The 19,688-nt window shown below is 46.1% G+C and overlaps 1 protein-coding gene across 18 annotated transcripts in view; it reads right to left on the bottom strand.

The window, feature by feature from the left end:
* Positions 1–19,688, bottom strand: part of ubr5 (ubiquitin protein ligase E3 component n-recognin 5) — a 137,858-nt gene that overhangs the window by 45,608 nt on the left and 72,562 nt on the right. For 10 of the 18 annotated variants that reach the window (XM_084336861.1, XM_084336871.1, XM_084336874.1 and 7 more), the window contains 7 exons: positions 18,973–19,064; positions 17,680–17,826; positions 16,233–16,351; positions 10,866–10,992; positions 4,679–4,817; positions 4,298–4,458; positions 2,690–2,929 (listed from right to left, as the gene is read on the bottom strand). In XM_084336861.1, the coding sequence (XP_084192987.1) occupies positions 2,690–2,929; positions 4,298–4,458; positions 4,679–4,817; positions 10,866–10,992; positions 16,233–16,351; positions 17,680–17,826; positions 18,973–19,064 (1,025 nt within the window). The remainder of the gene's footprint in view (positions 1–2,689; positions 2,930–4,297; positions 4,459–4,678; positions 4,818–10,865; positions 10,993–16,232; positions 16,352–17,679; positions 17,827–18,972; positions 19,065–19,688) is intronic. The other 8 variants (XM_084336872.1, XM_084336862.1, XM_084336865.1 and 5 more) reach the window with 1 other exon arrangement.

Here is a 19,688-nt window from a genome sequence, read left to right as displayed (position 1 = left end):
TAGGTTAGGGGGGGTGTCAGTTTGTAGTTTAGGGGGGGGTCAGTTTGTAGTTTAGGGGGGTGTCAGTTTGTAGGTTAGGGGGGGTGTCAGTTTGTAGGTTAGGGGGGGGTCAGTTTGTAGTTTAGGGGGGGGTCAGTTTGTAGTTTAGGGGGGGGTCAGTTTGTAGGTTAGGGGGGTGTCAGTTTGTAGGTTAGGGGGGTGTCAGTTTGTAGGTTAGGGGGGGGTCAGTTTGTAGTTTAGGGGGGGGGTCAGTTTGTAGTTTAGGGGGGGGTCAGTTTGTAGGTTAGGGGGGGGTCAGTTTGTAGGTTAGGGGGGGTGTCAGTTTGTAGGTTAGGGGGGGTGTCAGTTTGTAGGTTAGGGGGGTGTCAGTTTGTAGTTTAGGGGGGGTGTCAGTTTGTAGGTTAGGGGGGGGTCAGTTTGTAGTTTAGGGGGGGGGTCAGTTTGTAGGTTAGGGGGGGTGTCAGTTTGTAGTTTAGGGGGGGGTCAGTTTGTAGGTTAGGGGGGGGTCAGTTTGTAGTTTAGGGGGGGGGTCAGTTTGTAGGTTAGGGGGGGGGTCAGTTTGTAGGTTAGGGGGGGGTCAGTTTGTAGTTTAGGGGGGGGGTCAGTTTGTAGGTTAGGGGGGTGTCAGTTTGTAGGTTAGGGGGGGGGTCAGTTTGTAGGTTAGGGGGGGGTCAGTTTGTAGTTTAGGGGGGGGGTCAGTTTGTAGGTTAGGGGGGTGTCAGTTTGTAGTTTAGGGGGGGGTCAGTTTGTAGGTTAGGGGGGGGGTCAGTTTGTAGGTTAGGGGGGTGTCAGTTTGTAGGTTAGGGGGGGTTGGGGGGGGGGGGGGGTCAGTTTGTAGGTTAGGGGGGGTTGGGGGGGGGGGGGGGGGTCAGTTTGTAGGTTAGGGGGGGTGTCAGTTTGTAGTTTAGGGGGGGGTCAGTTTGTAGGTTAGGGGGGGGTCAGTTTGTAGGTTAGGGGGGGGTCAGTTTGTAGTTTAGGGGGGTGTCAGTTTGTAGGTTAGGGGGGGTTGGGGGGGTGTCAGTTTGTAGGTTAGGGGGGGGTGTCAGTTTGTAGGTTAGGTGGTGTCAGTTTGTAGGTTAGGGGGGGTGTCAGTTTGTAGTTTAGGGGGGTGTCAGTTTGTAGGTTAGGGGGGGTGTCAGTTTGTAGGTTAGGGGGGGGTCAGTTTGTAGGTTAGGGGGGGGTCAGTTTGTAGGTTAGGGGGGGTTGGGGGGGGGGGGGGGGGTCAGTTTGTAGGTTAGGGGGGGTGTCAGTTTGTAGGTTAGGGGGGATGTCAGTTTGTAGGTTAGGGGGGATGTCAGTTTGTAGGTTAGGGGGGGTGTCAGTTTGTAGGTTAGGGGGGGGGTCAGTTTGTAGGTTAGGGGGGGGGTCAGTTTGTAGGTTAGGGGGGGTTGGGGGGGGGGGTCAGTTTGTAGGTTAGGGGGGTGTCAGTTTGTAGGTTAGGGGGGGTTGGGGGGGGGGGGGTGTCAGTTTGTAGGTTAGGGGGGGTTGGGGTGTCAGTTTGTAGGTTAGGGGGGTTAGGTGGTGTCAGTTTGTAGTTTAGGGGGGTGTCAGTTTGTAGGTTAGGGGGATGTCAGTTTGTAGGTTAGGGGGGGGTCAGTTTGTAGGTTAGGGGGGGGTCAGTTTGTAGTTTAGGGGGGTGTCAGTTTGTAGGTTAGGGGGGGTGTCAGTTTGTAGGTTAGGGGGGGTGTCAGTTTGTAGGTTAGGGGGGGTGTCAGTTTGTAGTTTAGGGGGGTGTCAGTTTGTAGGTTAGGGGGGGTGTCAGTTTGTAGGTTAGGGGGGGGTCAGTTTGTAGGTTAGGGGGGGTGTCAGTTTGTAGTTTAGGGGGGTGTCAGTTTGTAGGTTAGGGGGGGTGTCAGTTTGTAGGTTAGGGGGGGGTCAGTTTGTAGGTTAGGGGGGGGTCAGTTTGTAGGTTAGGGGGGGTTGGGGGGGGGGGGGGGGTCAGTTTGTAGGTTAGGGGGGGTGTCAGTTTGTAGGTTAGGGGGGATGTCAGTTTGTAGGTTAGGGGGTTAGGGGGGGTGTCAGTTTGTAGTTTAGGGGGGGTGTCAGTTTGTAGTTTAGGGGGGGTGTCAGTTTGTAGTTTAGGGGGGTGTCAGTTTGTAGTTTAGGGGGGATGTCAGTTTGTAGGTTAGGGGGGGTGTCAGTTTGTAGGTTAGGGGGGGGGTCAGTTTGTAGGTTAGGGGGGGGGTCAGTTTGTAGGTTAGGGGGGGTTGGGGGGGGGGGTCAGTTTGTAGGTTAGGGGGGTGTCAGTTTGTAGGTTAGGGGGGGTTGGGGGGGGGGGTGTCAGTTTGTAGGTTAGGGGGGGTTGGGGTGTCAGTTTGTAGGTTAGGGGGGTTAGGTGGTGTCAGTTTGTAGGTTAGGGGGGTGTCAGTTTGTAGGTTAGGGGGGTGTCAGTTTGTAGGTTAGGGGGTGTCAGTTTGTAGGTTAGGGGGGTGTCAGTTTGTAGGTTAGGGGGGTGTCAGTTTGTAGGTTAGGGGGGTTAGGTGGTGTCAGTTTGTAGGTTAGGGGGTTAGGGGGGGGTCAGTTTGTAGGTTAGGGGGGTTAGGGGTGTGAGTTTGTAGGTTTGGGGGGTTAGGTGGTGTCAGTTTGTAGGTTAGGGGGTTTCAGTTTGTAGGTTTGGGGGGTGTTAGTTTGTAGGTTAGGGGGTTTCAGTTTGTAGGTTAGGGAGGGTCTCTGTAGTAAAACCACTGACCTGCTCGACTGGTCTGGGGAGGGTCTTGGAGGCAGGGGCTCCACGGAGAACAGCTCCTCGCTGCCCTGCACAGCATCGATGCTGGTGCTGGCCAGGGTGAACGGGGCGGTGGGTCTGGCGATGCCCATGCGCACCGGGACGATCAGGGACTCGGCCACGTTGCACAGCTCCTCAACGGCGTAGGGCAGCAGGGCCTGGAACACACGCCGACACTTCCCAATGGGCTGAGGGATGAAGTTACTGAGGGACAGAACAAGGTAAGAAAAGAGCATGAAGGGCTGAGGGATGAAGTTACTGAGGGACAGAACAAGGTAAGAACAGAGCATGAAGGGCTGAGGGATGAAGTTACTGAGGGACAGAACAAGGTAAGAACAGAGCATGAAGGGCTGAAGTTAGTGAGGGACAAGGTAAGAAAAGACTGTTTCCCGTAGGATTCTTTTTCAGGGGGGGTGGTAGGCCCCCTGAAACTACTAGTGTTGTCACGGATACGTGGCGTCAACAGTGTTGTCATAGACACGCGCAGTAAGGCGGTTGTTAGTATCGGTGCATTTCTCTACACCGAGCTGAAATTAAACGATTGCACATAAATTAGGTAAATAAATAAACACATAAATGTACTTAATTACAATTATTCATACAGTAGTGACAACACACATATGAACTATTTACAATACAGGGAGGCACATACAACACTCATAACTATTTACAACCAGTGTCCGAGCGAGCGCACTCAAGTTGTTGTTAGGTTCGAGCGGAGCAGATTTCCAGAGTGAATTTATTAACTCACCTTAACTAGGGCCCTATGAAATCAGTTTTATCTTTTCCTGTTTTCGGATATGACTGTGCTTGCGTGCACGTATAATATTGATCATCTAGGGTTTATTTGAAAACGATTCATAAATAGGCCAACGAATATCAACGTTCTGGAATATTCCAGTAAAAGACGATTATCACAGAGTGGTCTAGAATTAACTGTTTTTTATTTCAAAACGGGTGCTTTTCAAAATGCTCTGAAACGGAAATGAAGCGATAAAAAACCAATCTGCCTTGACAGCACTGACTGGAAAAGTGTTCTTTGATAAGCGACGGGCAGATTAGACACATAGCCATAATTTAAAACATAGATTAGGCGATATTAACGTTAACATTGAAGTGGACCGTGGCATCAAGGGGGTAAAAAGGAAAACCCGGCGTGGCACTCAAAGTGTTAAACAAAGGAGAATATATATATATATTGTTTTTTTGCATCTTTGACAGTGAATAACACCATGGAAGCTTAGGAATGACCGCTTGTTGAAAGCTTGCTAGGCTACTGGTTGCATGTAAACTAGGCAGACGACTCACGAGATGCATTCCGTTTTCTTCTTGTGTGGCCCTCAATCCTTTGTTGGGTCCCTGAATTGGCCCTCTGTCATCAAAACTATGAGAACCCCTGCTTTAAAATATGTGTGACAATATTCTCTTTAGAAAGCACACCATTATGTGGTAATATTCGCTTTCGAAAGCACACCATTGCGTGGTAATATTCTCGGTAGAAAGCACACTGTGGTAATATTCTCGTTAGAAAGCACACCGTCCCTGAACTGAAGTGAAACAGAAAGCACTTACTTCTTCTTCTTGGAGGAGGCCATCTCCACACTGAGGATCACAAAGACCCGCGCCACGGAGCGCAGGAACCTCCTGGTGACGCCGACCGCCTCCTCCCGGCGGCCAGCGGTGAACTTGTTCTGCAGCTCCTTCACCAGCGTCCCCAGCAGGGTGTCGACGAACTGGTGGAGGAGAGAGGGTTAGTCTAACCCCAACCAAGACGGTGGTTATAAATGTATATACCATAACAATAGAACAGTATCATCATTCCCTAGAATGAGAAGACCAGGATGTCTCGGTGGCTGTTCTCCCCCGTGGCCACTGGGAGCAGCGATTTCCCACCCTGGTCGTGTCATTCTAGATCAACCATGCGTCGTCTGGGAGTAAGGAGGAGAGACTGACCCGACTTACGGTAATGTCGGGGGCACACTTGACGATGAGGCAGTGTGTGAAGCAGTCCAGGCGGATGGTGCCGCTCTGCTGGTTCAGGTACACCTGCTCCTCGGGCAGGAGGTGTCCGGTCCTGCTGCTGGCGCTCAGCCTGCTCAGAGCAACACAGAGGCCACAGGGGTCAGTTAGTGAACTTACATTTCTTCCAACATGGCGGGCTGCGACTAGGTCGGGGCGATATCCTGACATATTTGTTTCTTTTGTAATATACTCATGGCGCTTTTTCATTCAAAATGGGTATATTTTATTCAAATCTTTCATCCCAATTTTTTTCTTTTTGATTTGCTTAAAAGATACATGTATAATTTTGTGATTTGTATATATTATGGATGGCACCGATCCGACACTATTGGTATCGGTCCGATACTGGCCAAATTCACGAGATCGGATATCGGAAAAACACTAAGTATTTTCCGATCCGATACATGATGTAAAGCGCGCCATCACGTGAACAGTAGTAGCGCGACAACAACGCTATCGTTAACTAAACGTGAGTAGGGGCGGTCAGGTGGCGTAGCAGAGATTGTGCTCGTCACCAATGCAAGAGGCTGCGGTCTCGACTCCCGGAGAGTCAGCATTGCCTTGGCTCGGGCTGATCGCTATACTAACTCGTTTGGCTGAGTTAGGGGGAGGGGAGCCGTGGGTGGGTCCTGGGCGTTGTGGACAGCGACCCCTACAGTTCGGTCGGGGCGCCTGCTCAGCGAAGGTAGGATCTGGTGAGAGGTAGTGCGGCCTCCCACACACGTTACACTCTCCCGGTGAGAATCTGCGCGGCCAGGCTGGCTGCCGGCTGGCTGCATATGCGTCGGAGGAAAGCATGCGACAGTCTCCGGCCTCTTGGACCAACAGTAGGGGAAAGTGCGCAACAACCAGGAAGGGGGTTGGGAATTGGCATAACGACTAACAGTGGGATGGGAGAAAAATCGGAAAAAGAAGGAGGGGGGAAAAAGATAATAAAAGAAATAATAAAAAAAAAAAAAAAACGTGAGTCTTGTTAGCAGCGTGCCGCGATCATGTCAGCTGTGTGGAGTTATTTTAAGCTCAAAGAAGAAAAAGGCCAAACAGCCTGTGGTGTTATGTTAATGTGTGCATGCTAATACGACACGGCGAGAGTACAGGCCACCGTACTGGGGTCACAGACGGGTAACGTTACTGAGGGGGCTTTTCCACTAGCCATCTGGGGTCGAATCCAAGCATGATCGACCCAAAATAAGTGTGATAAGAACGCTCCCCTCCGTCACCGGGTACGCTGATTCGCTCCATGCCGGGACCGCTTGAAAAGATGGTTTTTGGGTGCGAATCAGCGTCCCGGTGACGGAACGGAGCGTGGTGTGCAAACAAACTGTACCAAAACAAGGAAGAGGCTTGCTGTAACAAGTGGTTCTGTTGGTGCTAACCTGCTTGCCCAGAATAGAGTTGTATTCATACTTCAATTTAAAAATATTATTTAGGTCCATTTGGGATTGTAGTGTAAAACCTGCTCCAACGAGGGAAGCTGTGTTGTAATTCAGCCGAGCGCTTATGTCTCTCTCTGTCAAGAGAGCACTTGCATATCACTGTCAACCTGCTGCAAAATATCACTGCGCACGCTCCGACGCACATGCCCCGTATTCCGATCCGTGCAATAATATTCACGGGGGTATATCTTGTCATGCGAAACAAGTTACCAATGCATTGTCCCGTGGGATTATCATTATCATTAGATCCCGAAATGCTTTATCCGAGAGCAAGAAGGGTTTAAACGCCAGATATAGCAAACCAACTAGGTGCATACGCCACCTGCTGTATTGGAGTGTTGATCTCCTCTTGTGCTTGGGAACGAAACGATTGTAGTGTGAAAGCAGGCCAGAGGGGGGAGTGGGAGGGGGGGCTATAGCTCTTGAGGACGGAGCGGACCAACCGTTCCCAATGAGAAAAGTAAAACGCCCTTAGACTACTAGGAGCGGATTAGCTACGGAGCTAACAGAATAAAGACACCAATACAGAGGACTCGCGTGTATACTTGTGGAAGTGTATCATCTGCAAAGCAACGGTGGCAGCAACACTGGAAACTCCATGGACTTAATTAAGCACTTCATGGAAACGGTGTAATGTTATGTCGAGTTGATACGCGCAAAGAATGCAGAGAGAAAATGTTTTGCCACAGCAGTTAACGTCGCTGGAAACCCTTCAGAAGCGCGAGAAACTCCCTGCAGATGGTAACAAAGCAAAGCTTATAACCGAGAAAATAACCAAATGTATTGTGCTGGAAGAACACAGCCCCTTTCTGTTGTTGAAAATGTGACGTTAGGTATCCGACGCTTAGCCTTGCTTCATGTTGCCAAAACGACATTTGATCTCAGAAACTTTTTCTTTTTCGAATGTAGCCAAGAGTATAACCATAACCCTATTATAAAAGCAGCAGTCAAAGTGTATATTTTTCAGCACTACATTTGTTTACCAATGATTTTAAAATCTCCACGCATTTCACCGGAAAAACGCGAGGACAGGAAGCCGTCATGAAATCGCTGTAGTCTTATTAACTAAAAGATTTTAACAAAATAAAAAGTAGCAGCACTATTGTATAACTGAGTCGTGTTTGTTAATGTATTTCTTCCTTTATTAGTAGGACATTTGTTTCACAGTTTTAGCATGATGTTTTATAGATGGCTAGGTTAAACACAGGTTTTTGTTTTTAAGAGGGGGGTGGGGGTAGGATCGGTATTAGCCGATACTCAAGGCTGTGATATCGGTATCGGACATGAAAAAGTGATATTGTGCCATCCCTAGTATATATCATAGTAAAAATCCATAGCGTTTTGGGGGTGTAACGATGCGACCTCACAACGATTCATTTTAATTACAATTATTCAGGCAACGATTCAATGCATCATGAAATCTCTTCATTTGACCACGATTCGATTAGTTTAATCTTCGATCAGTTAATTCCCCAAAAAAAATTGAATACACAAATGTGGCTGGGGGAACTGATTCACTCAGCATGAATGGACTATAGCCAGGTCAAAAAAAAAAAAAAAAGGATTAATTTAGATTCTAAAATCGATGCAGTTGAATCGTCACATTATAATCGATGCATTTCGATTAGGGATGCCCCGATAAAAAAAATTGCCACCGATACCGATCACCGATCGTCTATGAGCCATATCGGCCGATACCGATACAGATCGTTTTTGGTTTTATAAAAAGAAAAAATTAAATATATAATTTATATTTTTTTATTTTTATAAAATATATATATTATATAATCATACTTGTAGTTCTATTATCTGCGAGACATCGCCACCACGCAACAAGTCAAAATGCTCGCTATCTGCAAACAGCTCCACTGTGTGTGTATACTCGAGTAGCCTCCAGCTGCAGCCAGGATTCTCTGCGCTGCAGCTGGACCCTATTGGTATTAGAGATGTTCCGATACCATTTTTCCCTTTCCGATCCGATTCCGATACCGGCCGATACCGATATTTATCCGATACCAGTGCATAAAAAAAAAAAAAAAAAAATTATATAAATTATACTTTTTTTTTTTTTTTTAGATACTGTTATACTGTTTTTTAGTAATAACTAGAACGTATGGTATTTATTCAACAACAGGTGATTGTATAGATTTGTATTAGTATCATTAATCAATGAGTATGGGCTGCAGCACTGCAGATATACCCTACTCCAATGATCCACACGGACATTAAACGGTGTTGCACTCGCTACTAAGTGGCTCTGCAGATATACCCTATTCAGTCTGTAAGCTAGAGGCAGATAGAACGTTCATGTTGTGATTTTTGATGCAAAATAAATATTCAACATTCTCTTTTGAAACTCCGCCTCAGACTCTTATCCTTTGGCACTTGCTGTACTTTGCTTGCAGGTCTGCAGCCATTATTGCTGGATTATGAGTAGCACCAACTTTAGACACGGTAACGTTATCAAGCTAAGCTAACTGACCTAGCTCGTCTTCCCGCATTGACATTTGATAACGTTAGTAATAGTCAGCTAACGCTAGTCCGTAGCTACTTAACTTAAATACAATTCACCGTGGGTGCATTATTGTTGATAGACGGTCACGGACAGTGTTAGGTCCTGGAGAAAGGACAGGCGATCATCTGATTTGATGTAACGTTAAAGCGGATGTTGTTCCAACTAGCTATCTTTCCAGCTAATGCTATCATAACACCAGCCAAACACATCCCGATTCCCGTCCGAGCTCCCCGTCACACCGCACTGTCGGGGACAATGGAATTTAAGAAAGTGTATCTGCTGTTAAAATGACACAGCATCACACTTTAAAACATGTTCATTTTATAATCCTCACTCTCCGCAGGACTCGGCAGGAGATAAATTACATCATGGGATCGGAGGCTAGAATTTACGTGTACTCGCCGATACCGATACCAGCATTTTAGGCAGTATCGGCGGCATTTCCGATACTGGTATCGGTATCGGAACAACTCTAATTGGTATACTCTAAAAGTGAATAGTTGACTGGGTAATTTTGTTTAAACAGTAACGTTAGCTAGGTAGCTAACGTTAGCTCGCACTAGACTAGAGCAGACTAAATACCTAATTTCTGAGTATCATGATGTCATGTAACTGTTCCACCATGATTTCTTTACAAGATCCAGTAATAAGACAATTTCATAATGTTTCTCATATCAAAATGCAACGAAATGGATGAAAAACTCTACATCGCGCTCCAGTGAACCCTGTAGGAACTCCTCCCTCCTGACTCTACGCTCCAGTGAACCCTGTAGGAACTCCTCCCTCCTGACTCTACGCTCCAATGAACCCTGTAGGAACTCCCCCCTCCTGACTCTACGCTCCAGTGAACCATGTAGGAACTCCTCCCTCCTGACTCTACGCTCCAATGAACCCTGTAGGAACTCCCCCCTCCTGACTCTACGCTCCAGTGAACCCTGTAGGAACTCCTCCCTCCTGACTCTACGCTCCAGTGAACCCTGTAGGAACTCCTCCCTCCTGACTCTACGCTCCAATGAACCCTGTAGGAACTCCTCCCTCCTGACTCTATACTCCAGTGAACCCTGTAGGAACTCCTCCCTCCTGACTCTACGCTCCAGTGAACCCTGTAGGAACTCCTCCCTCCTGACTCTACGCTCCAGTGAACCCTGTAGGAACTCCTCCCTCCTGACTCTACGCTCCAATGAACCCTGTAGGAACTCCTACCTCCTGACTCTACGCTCCAGTGAACCATGTAGGAACTCCTCCCTCCTGACTCTACGCTCCAGTGAACCCTGTAGGAACTCCTCCCTCCTGACTCTACGCTCCAGTGAACCCTGTAGGAACTCCTCCCTCCTGACTCTACGCTCCAATGAACCCCGTAGGAACTCCTCCCTCCTGACTCTACGCTCCAATGAACCCTGTAGGAACTCCTCCCTCCTGACTCTACGCTCCAGTGAACCATGTAGGAACTCCTCCCTCCTGACTCTAGGCTCCAGTGAACCCTGTAGGAACTCCTCCCTCCCGACTCTACGCTCCAGTGAACCCTGTAGGAACTCCTCCCTCCTGACTCTACGCTCCAGTGAACCCTGTAGGAACTCCTGACTCTACGCTCCAGTGAACCATGTAGGAACTCCTCCCTCCTGACTCTACGCTCCAGTGAACCCTGTAGGAACTCCTCCCTCCTGACTCTACGCTCCAGTGAACCCTGTAGGAACTCCTCCCTCCTGACTCTACGCTCCAGTGAACCCTGTAGGAACTCCTCCCTCCTGACTCTACGCTCCAGTGAACCATGTAGGAACTCCTCCCTCCTGACTCTATGCTCCAGTGAACCCTGTAGGAACTCCTCCCTCCTGACTCTACGCTCCAGTGAACCCTGTAGGAACTCCTCCCTCCTGACTCTACGCTCCAGTGAACCCTGTAGGAACTCCTCCCTCCTGACTCTACGCTCCAGTGAACCCTGTAGGAACTCCTCCCTCCTGACTCTACGCTCCAGTGAACCCTGTAGGAACTCCTGACTCTACGCTCCAGTGAACCCTGTAGGAACTCCTCCCTCCTGACTCTACGCTCCAGTGAACCCTGTAGGAACTCCTCCCTCCTGACTCTACGCTCCAGTGAACCCTGTAGGAACTCCTCCCTCCTGACTCTACGCTCCAGTGCACCATGTAGGAACTCCTCCCTCCTGACTTACGGGTCTTTATTCTCCTGGGAGCCGAACATGATCATGGACTTGAGGGCGTTCCAGTCCTGCAGGACCCGCTCCAGGGCCAGCTGGGAGAAGCGGGGGGGCTCCAGGTCGTGGTCGGGCATGTCGGAGTCTGAAGATGAACAGCGAGGAATATATATTATGCATTTGTCTCTCTCGTCCAACGTGGCTGCCTGTAACCATTGGTAACGACAACACATCATTTCTGTGCAGTAGGTATAACATTGGAGAAGCATTTTAATGCAACTTGTTCACAAGACCCAGAAATATATATATTTAGTATATATCTCTCATATATCAATGAATAGCAACCATTTTTTCTTGCATATACAGTACAGTAGCAAACATGTTCTTCAAATATGGAGGAAAAATAGCATATGTGACCTAGTTTATAGACCTAATTTAGATGCATAAGATAGTGTGTATTGGTGTATTCAGCTAATTAAAATCAAAGAAATAAAACGTCAACTACACTGGAAAAACTCCAAATGATATTGAATTTTTGTTTTTAATGGTCTCAATCCATGCAGGATAATACAACACGTTCCCGCATAACTATGACAGATCATATTCAACATTAGTAGGGGATAGAAACCATGGGCCTCGTATATCAAAGCAAATAGGTTGCGGCTGGAGTTGGTCCACTGCTCCTAACTGGTTCTAACTGGTTGGGATGGACTATAGACCACTGCACTTCCGTGTTACATTGAAATCAGGGAGGAGAGAGCGGGGGGAGCAAATTAATGAATGTGGATGAGAGCCTTGATGTAAGTCAGTGTTTCTCAAAGTGGGGGGCGCGCCCCCCAGGGGGGGCGCAGAGGCATGACAGGGGGAGCCTTGAGATTTATTTATATAATAAAAAAAATAATAATAATAATAATAGGATTCCAGAAAATTATCACTAAAGTGCTATCTGTTGCAGCTGCACTGTTCTCCATGAAAATACCATTTCTCAAAATCTGAAAATCATTATTTAATAAAACACAGAAAAGGATCACCAAGTTACTCTGGATAAAAAACAGACAACATTGAGACAAAGCTTCCTGACACATCTCCATCCAAACTCTTGGAAGAACTCTTTGAAATCTCATCCGATACCACCTAGAGAGCTATTGGTGTTATTTCAATAAATTTAAACATGGCCCATTTCATGACTATTTTGTTGGGGCGAGGGGGGGGCCAAAATATTTTGGTCCGCCAAAGAGGGGCCCGACAGAAAAAGTTTGAGAAGCACTGATGTAAGTGGTTGCAGCTACGGCTGTGGGGGTGCTAGAGACATGATGTAATAGACTTTTATGCGCCCGAGTCTCCTGAACACGGCGTGACCAATTCCAAATCGATCAGAACTAAATCGGCCGAGCTGAAAAAGTCCCTTTTTCAGCACCTACTCCCCATACGCAGATTGCCAACGGAGTCTGAACAGCGCGCAAATTAATGTTGAATGTTCCATCAGAGGGGGGAGCTTGTGCCTACTTTGGTGGCCAGTGTCCTTTCAGTCCTACAGGATAATGGAATGTGATCCCACTAAATGGCCAGACGCGTCTTATCTACAATTACCTCATTGAGTCTCCAGGTAGACTAATGTTTATATTAAAGTGCAGTGGTCTATAGCCGCTCACACTACCACCACAAGCTCCCCCCTCTGATGGAACATTCAACATTCATTCGCGCGGCGTTCAGACTCCGTTGGCAATCTGCGCACGTGTATGGGGAGTAGGTGCTCAAAAAGGGACTTTAGCTCGGCCGATTTTGTTCTGATCGATTAGGAATGGGTCACGCCGTGTTCAGGAGACTCAGGCGCATAAAAGTCTATTGGATCATGTCTCTAGCACCCCCACAGCCGTAGCTGCAACCACTTACATCAAGGCTCTCATCCACATTCATTAATTTGCTCCCCCCGCTATCTCCTCCCTGATTTCAGAATTCCCGAAGTGTTGCGTGGTCTATGGCTGCCCACTGCTCCTAACTGGTTGCGTGGTCTATGGCTGCCCACTGCTCCTAACTGGTTGGGATGGACTATGGCTGCCCACTGCTCCTAACTGGTTGCGTGGTCTATGGCTGCCCACTGCTCCCAACTGGTTGGGATGGACTATGGCTGCCCACTGCTCCTAACTGGTTGCGTGGTCTATGGCTGCCCACTGCTCCCAACTGGTTGGGATGGACTATGGCTGCCCACTGCTCCTAACTGGTTGGGATGGTCTATGGCTGCCCACTGCTCCTAACTGGTTGCGTGGTCTATGGCTGCCCACTGCTCCCAACTGGTTGGGATGGACTATGGCTGCCCACTGCTCCTAACTGGTTGCGTGGTCTATGGCTGCCCACTGCTCCTAACTGGTTGGGATGGACTAAGGCTGCCCACTGCTCCTAACTGGTTGGGATGGACTATGGCTGCCCACTGCTCCTAACTGGTTGGGATGGTCTATGGCTGCCCACTGCTCCCAACTGGTTGGGATGGACTATGGCTGCCCACTGCTCCTAACTGGTTGCGTGGTCTATGGCTGCCCACTGCTCCCAACTGGTTGGGATGGACTATGGCTGCCCACTGCTCCTAACTGGTTGCGTGGTCTATGGCTGCCCACTGCTCCCAACTGGTTGGGATGGACTATGGCTGCCCACTGCTCCTAACTGGTTGGGATGGTCTATGGCTGCCCACTGCTCCTAACTGGTTGCGTGGTCTATGGCTGCCCACTGCTCCCAACTGGTTGGGATGGACTATGGCTGCCCACTGCTCCTAACTGGTTGCGTGGTCTATGGCTGCCCACTGCTCCTAACTGGTTGGGATGGACTAAGGCTGCCCACTGCTCCTAACTGGTTGGGATGGACTATGGCTGCCCACTGCTCCTAACTGGTTGGGATGGACTAAGGCTGCCCACTGCTCCTAACTGGTTGGGATGGACTATGGCTGCCCACTGCTCCTAACTGGTTCAATGCAGAAGACTAATTTCGGGGGTTTGTGTAAAATGTGTTTGATAAATAAAGATATTATATCCTTCTATTCTATAAACAAATGTCCACTTCAAATTAGATAACGAATATTTGAAAACAGTAAATTAGGACACAGTATTAATTATCACCTTTCAACCTTTTACACAGGTAGATATTGATAAAAAAGACATTAATATAATTGTGACTGATGATGAATCACACTAAACACCAGTGACTAGGGATGCACCGAATGGGAAATTCTTGGCCGAAACAGATACCGAAAATAGAAAACAGTTGGCCGAAAGCCGAAAGGCCGAAAATGATTCATAGAATAGATTTTTTTTACCAATGTTGTGGAACATTATGATTATGGAAAAATATATGATTATGGCAAAACTTAACTTAAATAATAAATAATCACTATTATGGGTCCATAAAACATTTATTCAGCACTTCTGAATGCATACAGTACATTAATTCCATCTTTTCTCTGGCTGCCGCAGCGGACATCTGTGCTCTACTGAGCGCACCTTTCTAGTCCCCAGCTGAATGTGCTCGCTTGACTCGGCACAGTAGACAGCGTCAAAATGTGAATAATATGCATATTAGATCACTCGGTGATTAACCGCGACGAGCATATGGCGAATGGGGATGTAAAGGCATGTTGAAGACGCATTTGTTGGACGCGTTGCGCGCAGAGTTTACATAGGGGCAGCGCGACTCCCGACTAGGGATGGGTACCGAATTCGGTACTTTTGAGGTACCGAACCGAAACACGTCGGTACTACCGAGTATCGAATCAAGTGAGAAACCGAAAAATAAATAAAATAAAAATAAAAAAAAATATTTTTTATTAATTTTATTTTTATTTTTTATTTTATTTTTTTACTTTTTTCTTTTCATGTCAACGTTCACACGCACAATATATGCTTACCTAGGATTTGACTTGATTCAACAACAAAGCAGTCGGAGCAATGACAAGCCGAAAACTGTCGAAATTGTAGTTATTTGAAGTTTGGATTTTTACGACTGAGGTAGGTAAATTAAATTTCGACAGTTTTCGGCTTGTCATTGCTCCGACTGCTTTGTTGTTGAATCAAGTCAAATCCTAGGTAAGCATATATTGTGCGTGTGAATGTTGACATGGGAAAAAAAAAAAAAAAAAAAAAAAAAAAATTATAAAAAAATATATTTTTTTAAAGTACCGAAAAAAGGTACCGTTGGGTACCGGTATCGATTCACAGGTACCGGTACCGGTACCGGTATCGGTTCAAATGTGAAAGGTACCCATCCCTACTCCCGACAGCGCGACATCATCACAACAACACGCGAATGATATGCATAGATCACTCCTACCGCGACGGGCATAATAGTGAATGAGGATATGGAAGCATGTTGAAGACGCATTTGTTGGACGCGTTGCGCGCAGAGTTTACATAGGGGCAGCGCGACTCCCGACAGGGCAACATCATCACAACAACACGCGAGGTTGTTTCTGTTTCGGTGATATATTTTCGGTGAAAAAACTCTTTCGGCCGAAAGCCGAAAGGCAATTTTTTGCCATTTTCGGCCGAAAACTTTCGGTGCCGAAATTTCGGTGCATCCCTACCAGTGACTGATGATAAATCACACTAAACACCAGTGACTGATGATGAATCACACTAAACACCAGTGAGTGATGATAAATCACACTAAACACCAGTGAGTGATGATAAATCACACTAAACACCAGTGACTGATGATAAATCACACTAAACACCAGCGACTGGGCATAACAAAAAATATTGTTTGGTTCCTGTTGGTTGTCAGTTAAGGCCATGGGTAGGTAGGGAATTTATTAAATTTTTTCCCACAGCGACTATGGATAGGGAATTTCTTTATTTAATTAAAATGTTCACAATAACATGGATGCATGTACTCTGCCAGCATGTTTAATATCCATAATACTAAAGGTTTGACTAAGATTTGTATGAAACTTTATTGTAAAAAAATATATATATAACAAAAAAAAATCATATATATATTTTTTAAACTCATAAAATAAATTGGGTCGCACCTAAAGGTGCAGGGTCGGTCGGCAACCGGAACCAAACCATTATTTTTGTTAGGCCCTGATGATAAATCACACTAAACACCAGCGACTGATGATAAATCACACTAAACACCAGTGAGTGATGATAAATCACACTAAACACCAGTGAGTGATGATAAATCCCACTAAACACCAGTGACTGATGATAAATCGCACTAAACACCAGTGACTGATGATAAATCACACTAAACACCAGTGAGTGATGATAAATCCCACTAAACACCAGTGACTGATGATAAATCCCACTAAACACCAGCGAGTGATGATGAATCCCACTAAAGACCAGCGAGTGATGATGAATCCCACTAAACACCAGTGATGGAGGAGAGTCCTACCCTCTGCATTAGCAGCCTTGCGGTTGCGGTCCTCCCGGATGCGAGGTGGTCGGTACTGGCAGTGCTCAACACTCTGCCTGGCCACAGTCTGCACCAGGAACAGCAGGATGTGTTCCCCCCTGGAGATGGACACAGGAACAGAGAAGAACAATATTATTCTACACTTTAAAAAAAATATTATTATTCCTTTCTTTTTTTTAAGCATATTGCTAAGCGTTTCCTTCTTATAATCAATGTAAAAAAAAAAAAAAAAAAAAGGAAGGAAGGGTCATCCGGTCACTGTGTAGTGCGTGAACTAGGGCTGTCCCCGACTAAGGAGTTGTATAGTCGACTTTGATTGGCCGAAATGTGTCGATAGTAGACTATAAAAAAAAAATATATATATATATATATATATATATATATATATATATATATATATATTATTATTTTTTGTATCATTCCATTTGGGCTGTGGGGGGTGCTTAATGTCTGAAGGAGTCGACTGAAGGCTTCTTGTCCTCTGCAAAAGCATGCAATTGGTCCACTGATGGATACATCTTGATATTTGTCTAGTCTAGTGTGTTCATTAGATGGGTGAAAGCCTCTGTGCCTGTTTTCTTAGGCAGTTAGCCTCTCTGGTATGCGCGCCATTAGCGTTAGCCACGCTTCTAGGCCTCTTTGCTTTTGGAAAGAATAATAAAAAAATATATAATTTATTTTGCATTCGACTAAGAGATTGGCAGTCGACTACGGCTCCTTTCGATTGATTTAATTTAGTCATTTAGCGACTTACAAGTTCTGTACGATAAGTCATCAGGAAGGGTACAACTCTATCAGCTGAGTAACAATGTTCATCAAAGTGTTGAGTGCTACAGTGTAGGTTAGTTTATTAGGACAAGTGCATCAATCAATAACATTTATTTATATAGAACATTTAGACATGACACTTGTCAACCAAAGTGCTTCACATAGCCAAGAACAAAGAAAAGTATATAAAAAAAAATTTAAAATAAAAACGGACAGACAAGGAAACAAAACAACATGTCAACAAGCAAGGCAAGAGTCAGAGTGAGTCAGGGAAGGCCAGGCGGTATAGGTGGGTTTTGAGTTTAGATTTAAAAGACTCGATGGAGGGGGCAGATTTAATGGACATGGGGATGCTGTTCCAGAGGTCAGGGGCTATGACCGCAAAAGCACGCCCCCCCCCCCCCCCCCCCCCCCCCAGACTTGAAATTAGACCTACGGTGGTTAAGAGACCATTGTCAGCCGATCTGAGGGCCCTGACGTTGGTATAGGGGGTGAGGAGGTCTGCTAGGTAAGCAGGGGCCTTACCATTAAGGGCTTTGTAGACCAATAGGATGATAGCATGTCCAATAGCATGACAGTAAAGTAAGTTAGGGTTAGATTATTATAAAATAAAAAATGTTGCTGTTAGCAGTGGTGACCTGAATGGTGTGTAACTTGCCTGCTGTTAGGAGTGGTGACCAGGTTGGTGGTGGTGAGCAGGCGGTACAGAAGGTCCAGACGCGCCGCCTTCTGGCCGGCGATCAGCGTCTTGCACTTACACTTCTCCCAGCAGTCGCAGTAAGCCGTGGGGGACGTCCTCTTCAGTCTGGGGAGGAAAGAGTACGGCTACAGTAACGACCAGGTACAGGCTTTAGTTGGGGTGCAGGGGAGAGCCATGGGGCCCAGGTACAGGCTTTAGTTGGGGTGCAGGGGAGAGCCATGGGGCCCAGGTACAGGCTTTAGGTCTAAGACAGTTCAAAGAATATGAGGCAACATGAACGACTCTGTGCTAAAGCTTGTGATGTCATCAGGTTTAAACTAGAGCGCTAAAGCTTGTGATGTCATCAGGTATAAACTAGAACTCTGAAGCTTGTGATGTCATCAGGTATAAACTAGAACGCTAAAGCTTGTGATGTAATCAGGTATAAACTAGAACGCTAAAGCTTGTTATGTCATCAGGTATAAACTAGAACGCTAAAGCTTGTGATGTCATCAGGTATAAACTAGAACGCTAAAGCTTGTGATGTCATCAGGTATAAACTAGAACGCTAAAGCTTGTGATGTCATCAGGTATAAACTAGAACGCTAAAGCTTGTGATGTCATCAGGTATAAACTAGAACGCTAAAGCTTGTGATGTCATCAGGTATAAACTAGAACGCTGAAGCGTGTGATGTCATCAGGTATAAACTAGAGCGCTAAAGCTTGTGATGTCATCAGGTATAAGTAGAACGCTAAAGCTTGTGATGTCATCAGGTATAAACTAGAGCGCTAAAGCTTGTGATGTCATCAGGTATAAACTAGAGCGCTAAAGCTTGTGATGTCATCAGGTATAAGTAGAACGCTAAAGCTTGTGATGTCATCCGGTATAGAGGCTCCATACACTGACATGGGAAAGGTGACGCCCAGAGGAATGTTTGGAGTATATGGTACATTTTCTGTTTCAGAATTGAATAAAGCTCATTTGGTTTAATTATAATAATAATAAAAATAAAACATTCTGTGGCTCCACAAAATCAGTCTCCCATTACTTGCCAATGAAGCAGCTTCAGACTTTATACCTGATGACATCATAAGATGAGTCTTAGTTTATGGTCTCTTTGGAAGCGAGTAGATCATGTTTACCAAGAATATTGGACATAACATAATGGAATGTTTACAACTAAGATCAATCACAGTAATATAAGAAAAGGAGAAAGCTTTACAAAGCTTGTTTAAGGGCGAAAACCACAACAGAGTTGTTGAAGCACTTACTTGCAGTCGTGTCCTTTGTGACACACCCGGGCACATTCAGTGCAGCAGCAGAGAGACTCCAGCAAACCACAGGTCCGACACTCAAAGATATCCTGAACACAGAAGGTAAGCTCAGTATGTGAACTTTAAACTCCTCATAACATCGTAGTGAACTTTAACAGGTTCAGCGCCAGAGGTCGCTATGGGCATATGGCCGTTGTGTGCCAGCGCTTTGTTCAATGGGGATAAATGCCGGTGTTTGCAGTGCTAAAACTATATTAAATATTATAGCTATGGATCTAATAACATAGTCGATTGTCAGTCAGTTTCTTCCGGTCAATATGCAAAAAACAGATTTTTTTTCATCCATACATTTCCGTTTTATACCGTGGTGAATATGAGTATAGTTTTAGAGTGATTCTGTGTAATCCCAGGAAACGACGCCAAACAGCGTTTTACTGCATTTCATTATAAATCGTGCCATTTCTCGCCTGAATCAATAATTAATCTGAAATCAACGCTAGATTATCGGTATTATGTTTCATCATGCATGCAAGAAAGGGTGGGGGGGGGGGGGGTCGCTTTTCTATGCTTCGATCGTCACCAACGGAATACGTTACACAGTACATTAGACACACGCTGCGATCGCGGGGAGAGAATTATCGGATCAAGGCAATATTGATAACAGTCCTTACCTTGTCTATGATGTACTGCAAAAAGAATAATCCAATTATCTG

The sequence above is a fragment of the Notolepis coatsorum genome (genome assembly GCF_963971535.1).
Source record: "Notolepis coatsorum genome assembly, chromosome: 19".
NCBI classification, from domain to species: domain Eukaryota; kingdom Metazoa; phylum Chordata; class Actinopteri; order Aulopiformes; family Paralepididae; genus Notolepis; species Notolepis coatsorum.
The sequence above is the reverse complement of the archived record's forward strand: the minus strand, read 5'-3'. Positions and strand labels throughout refer to the sequence as shown.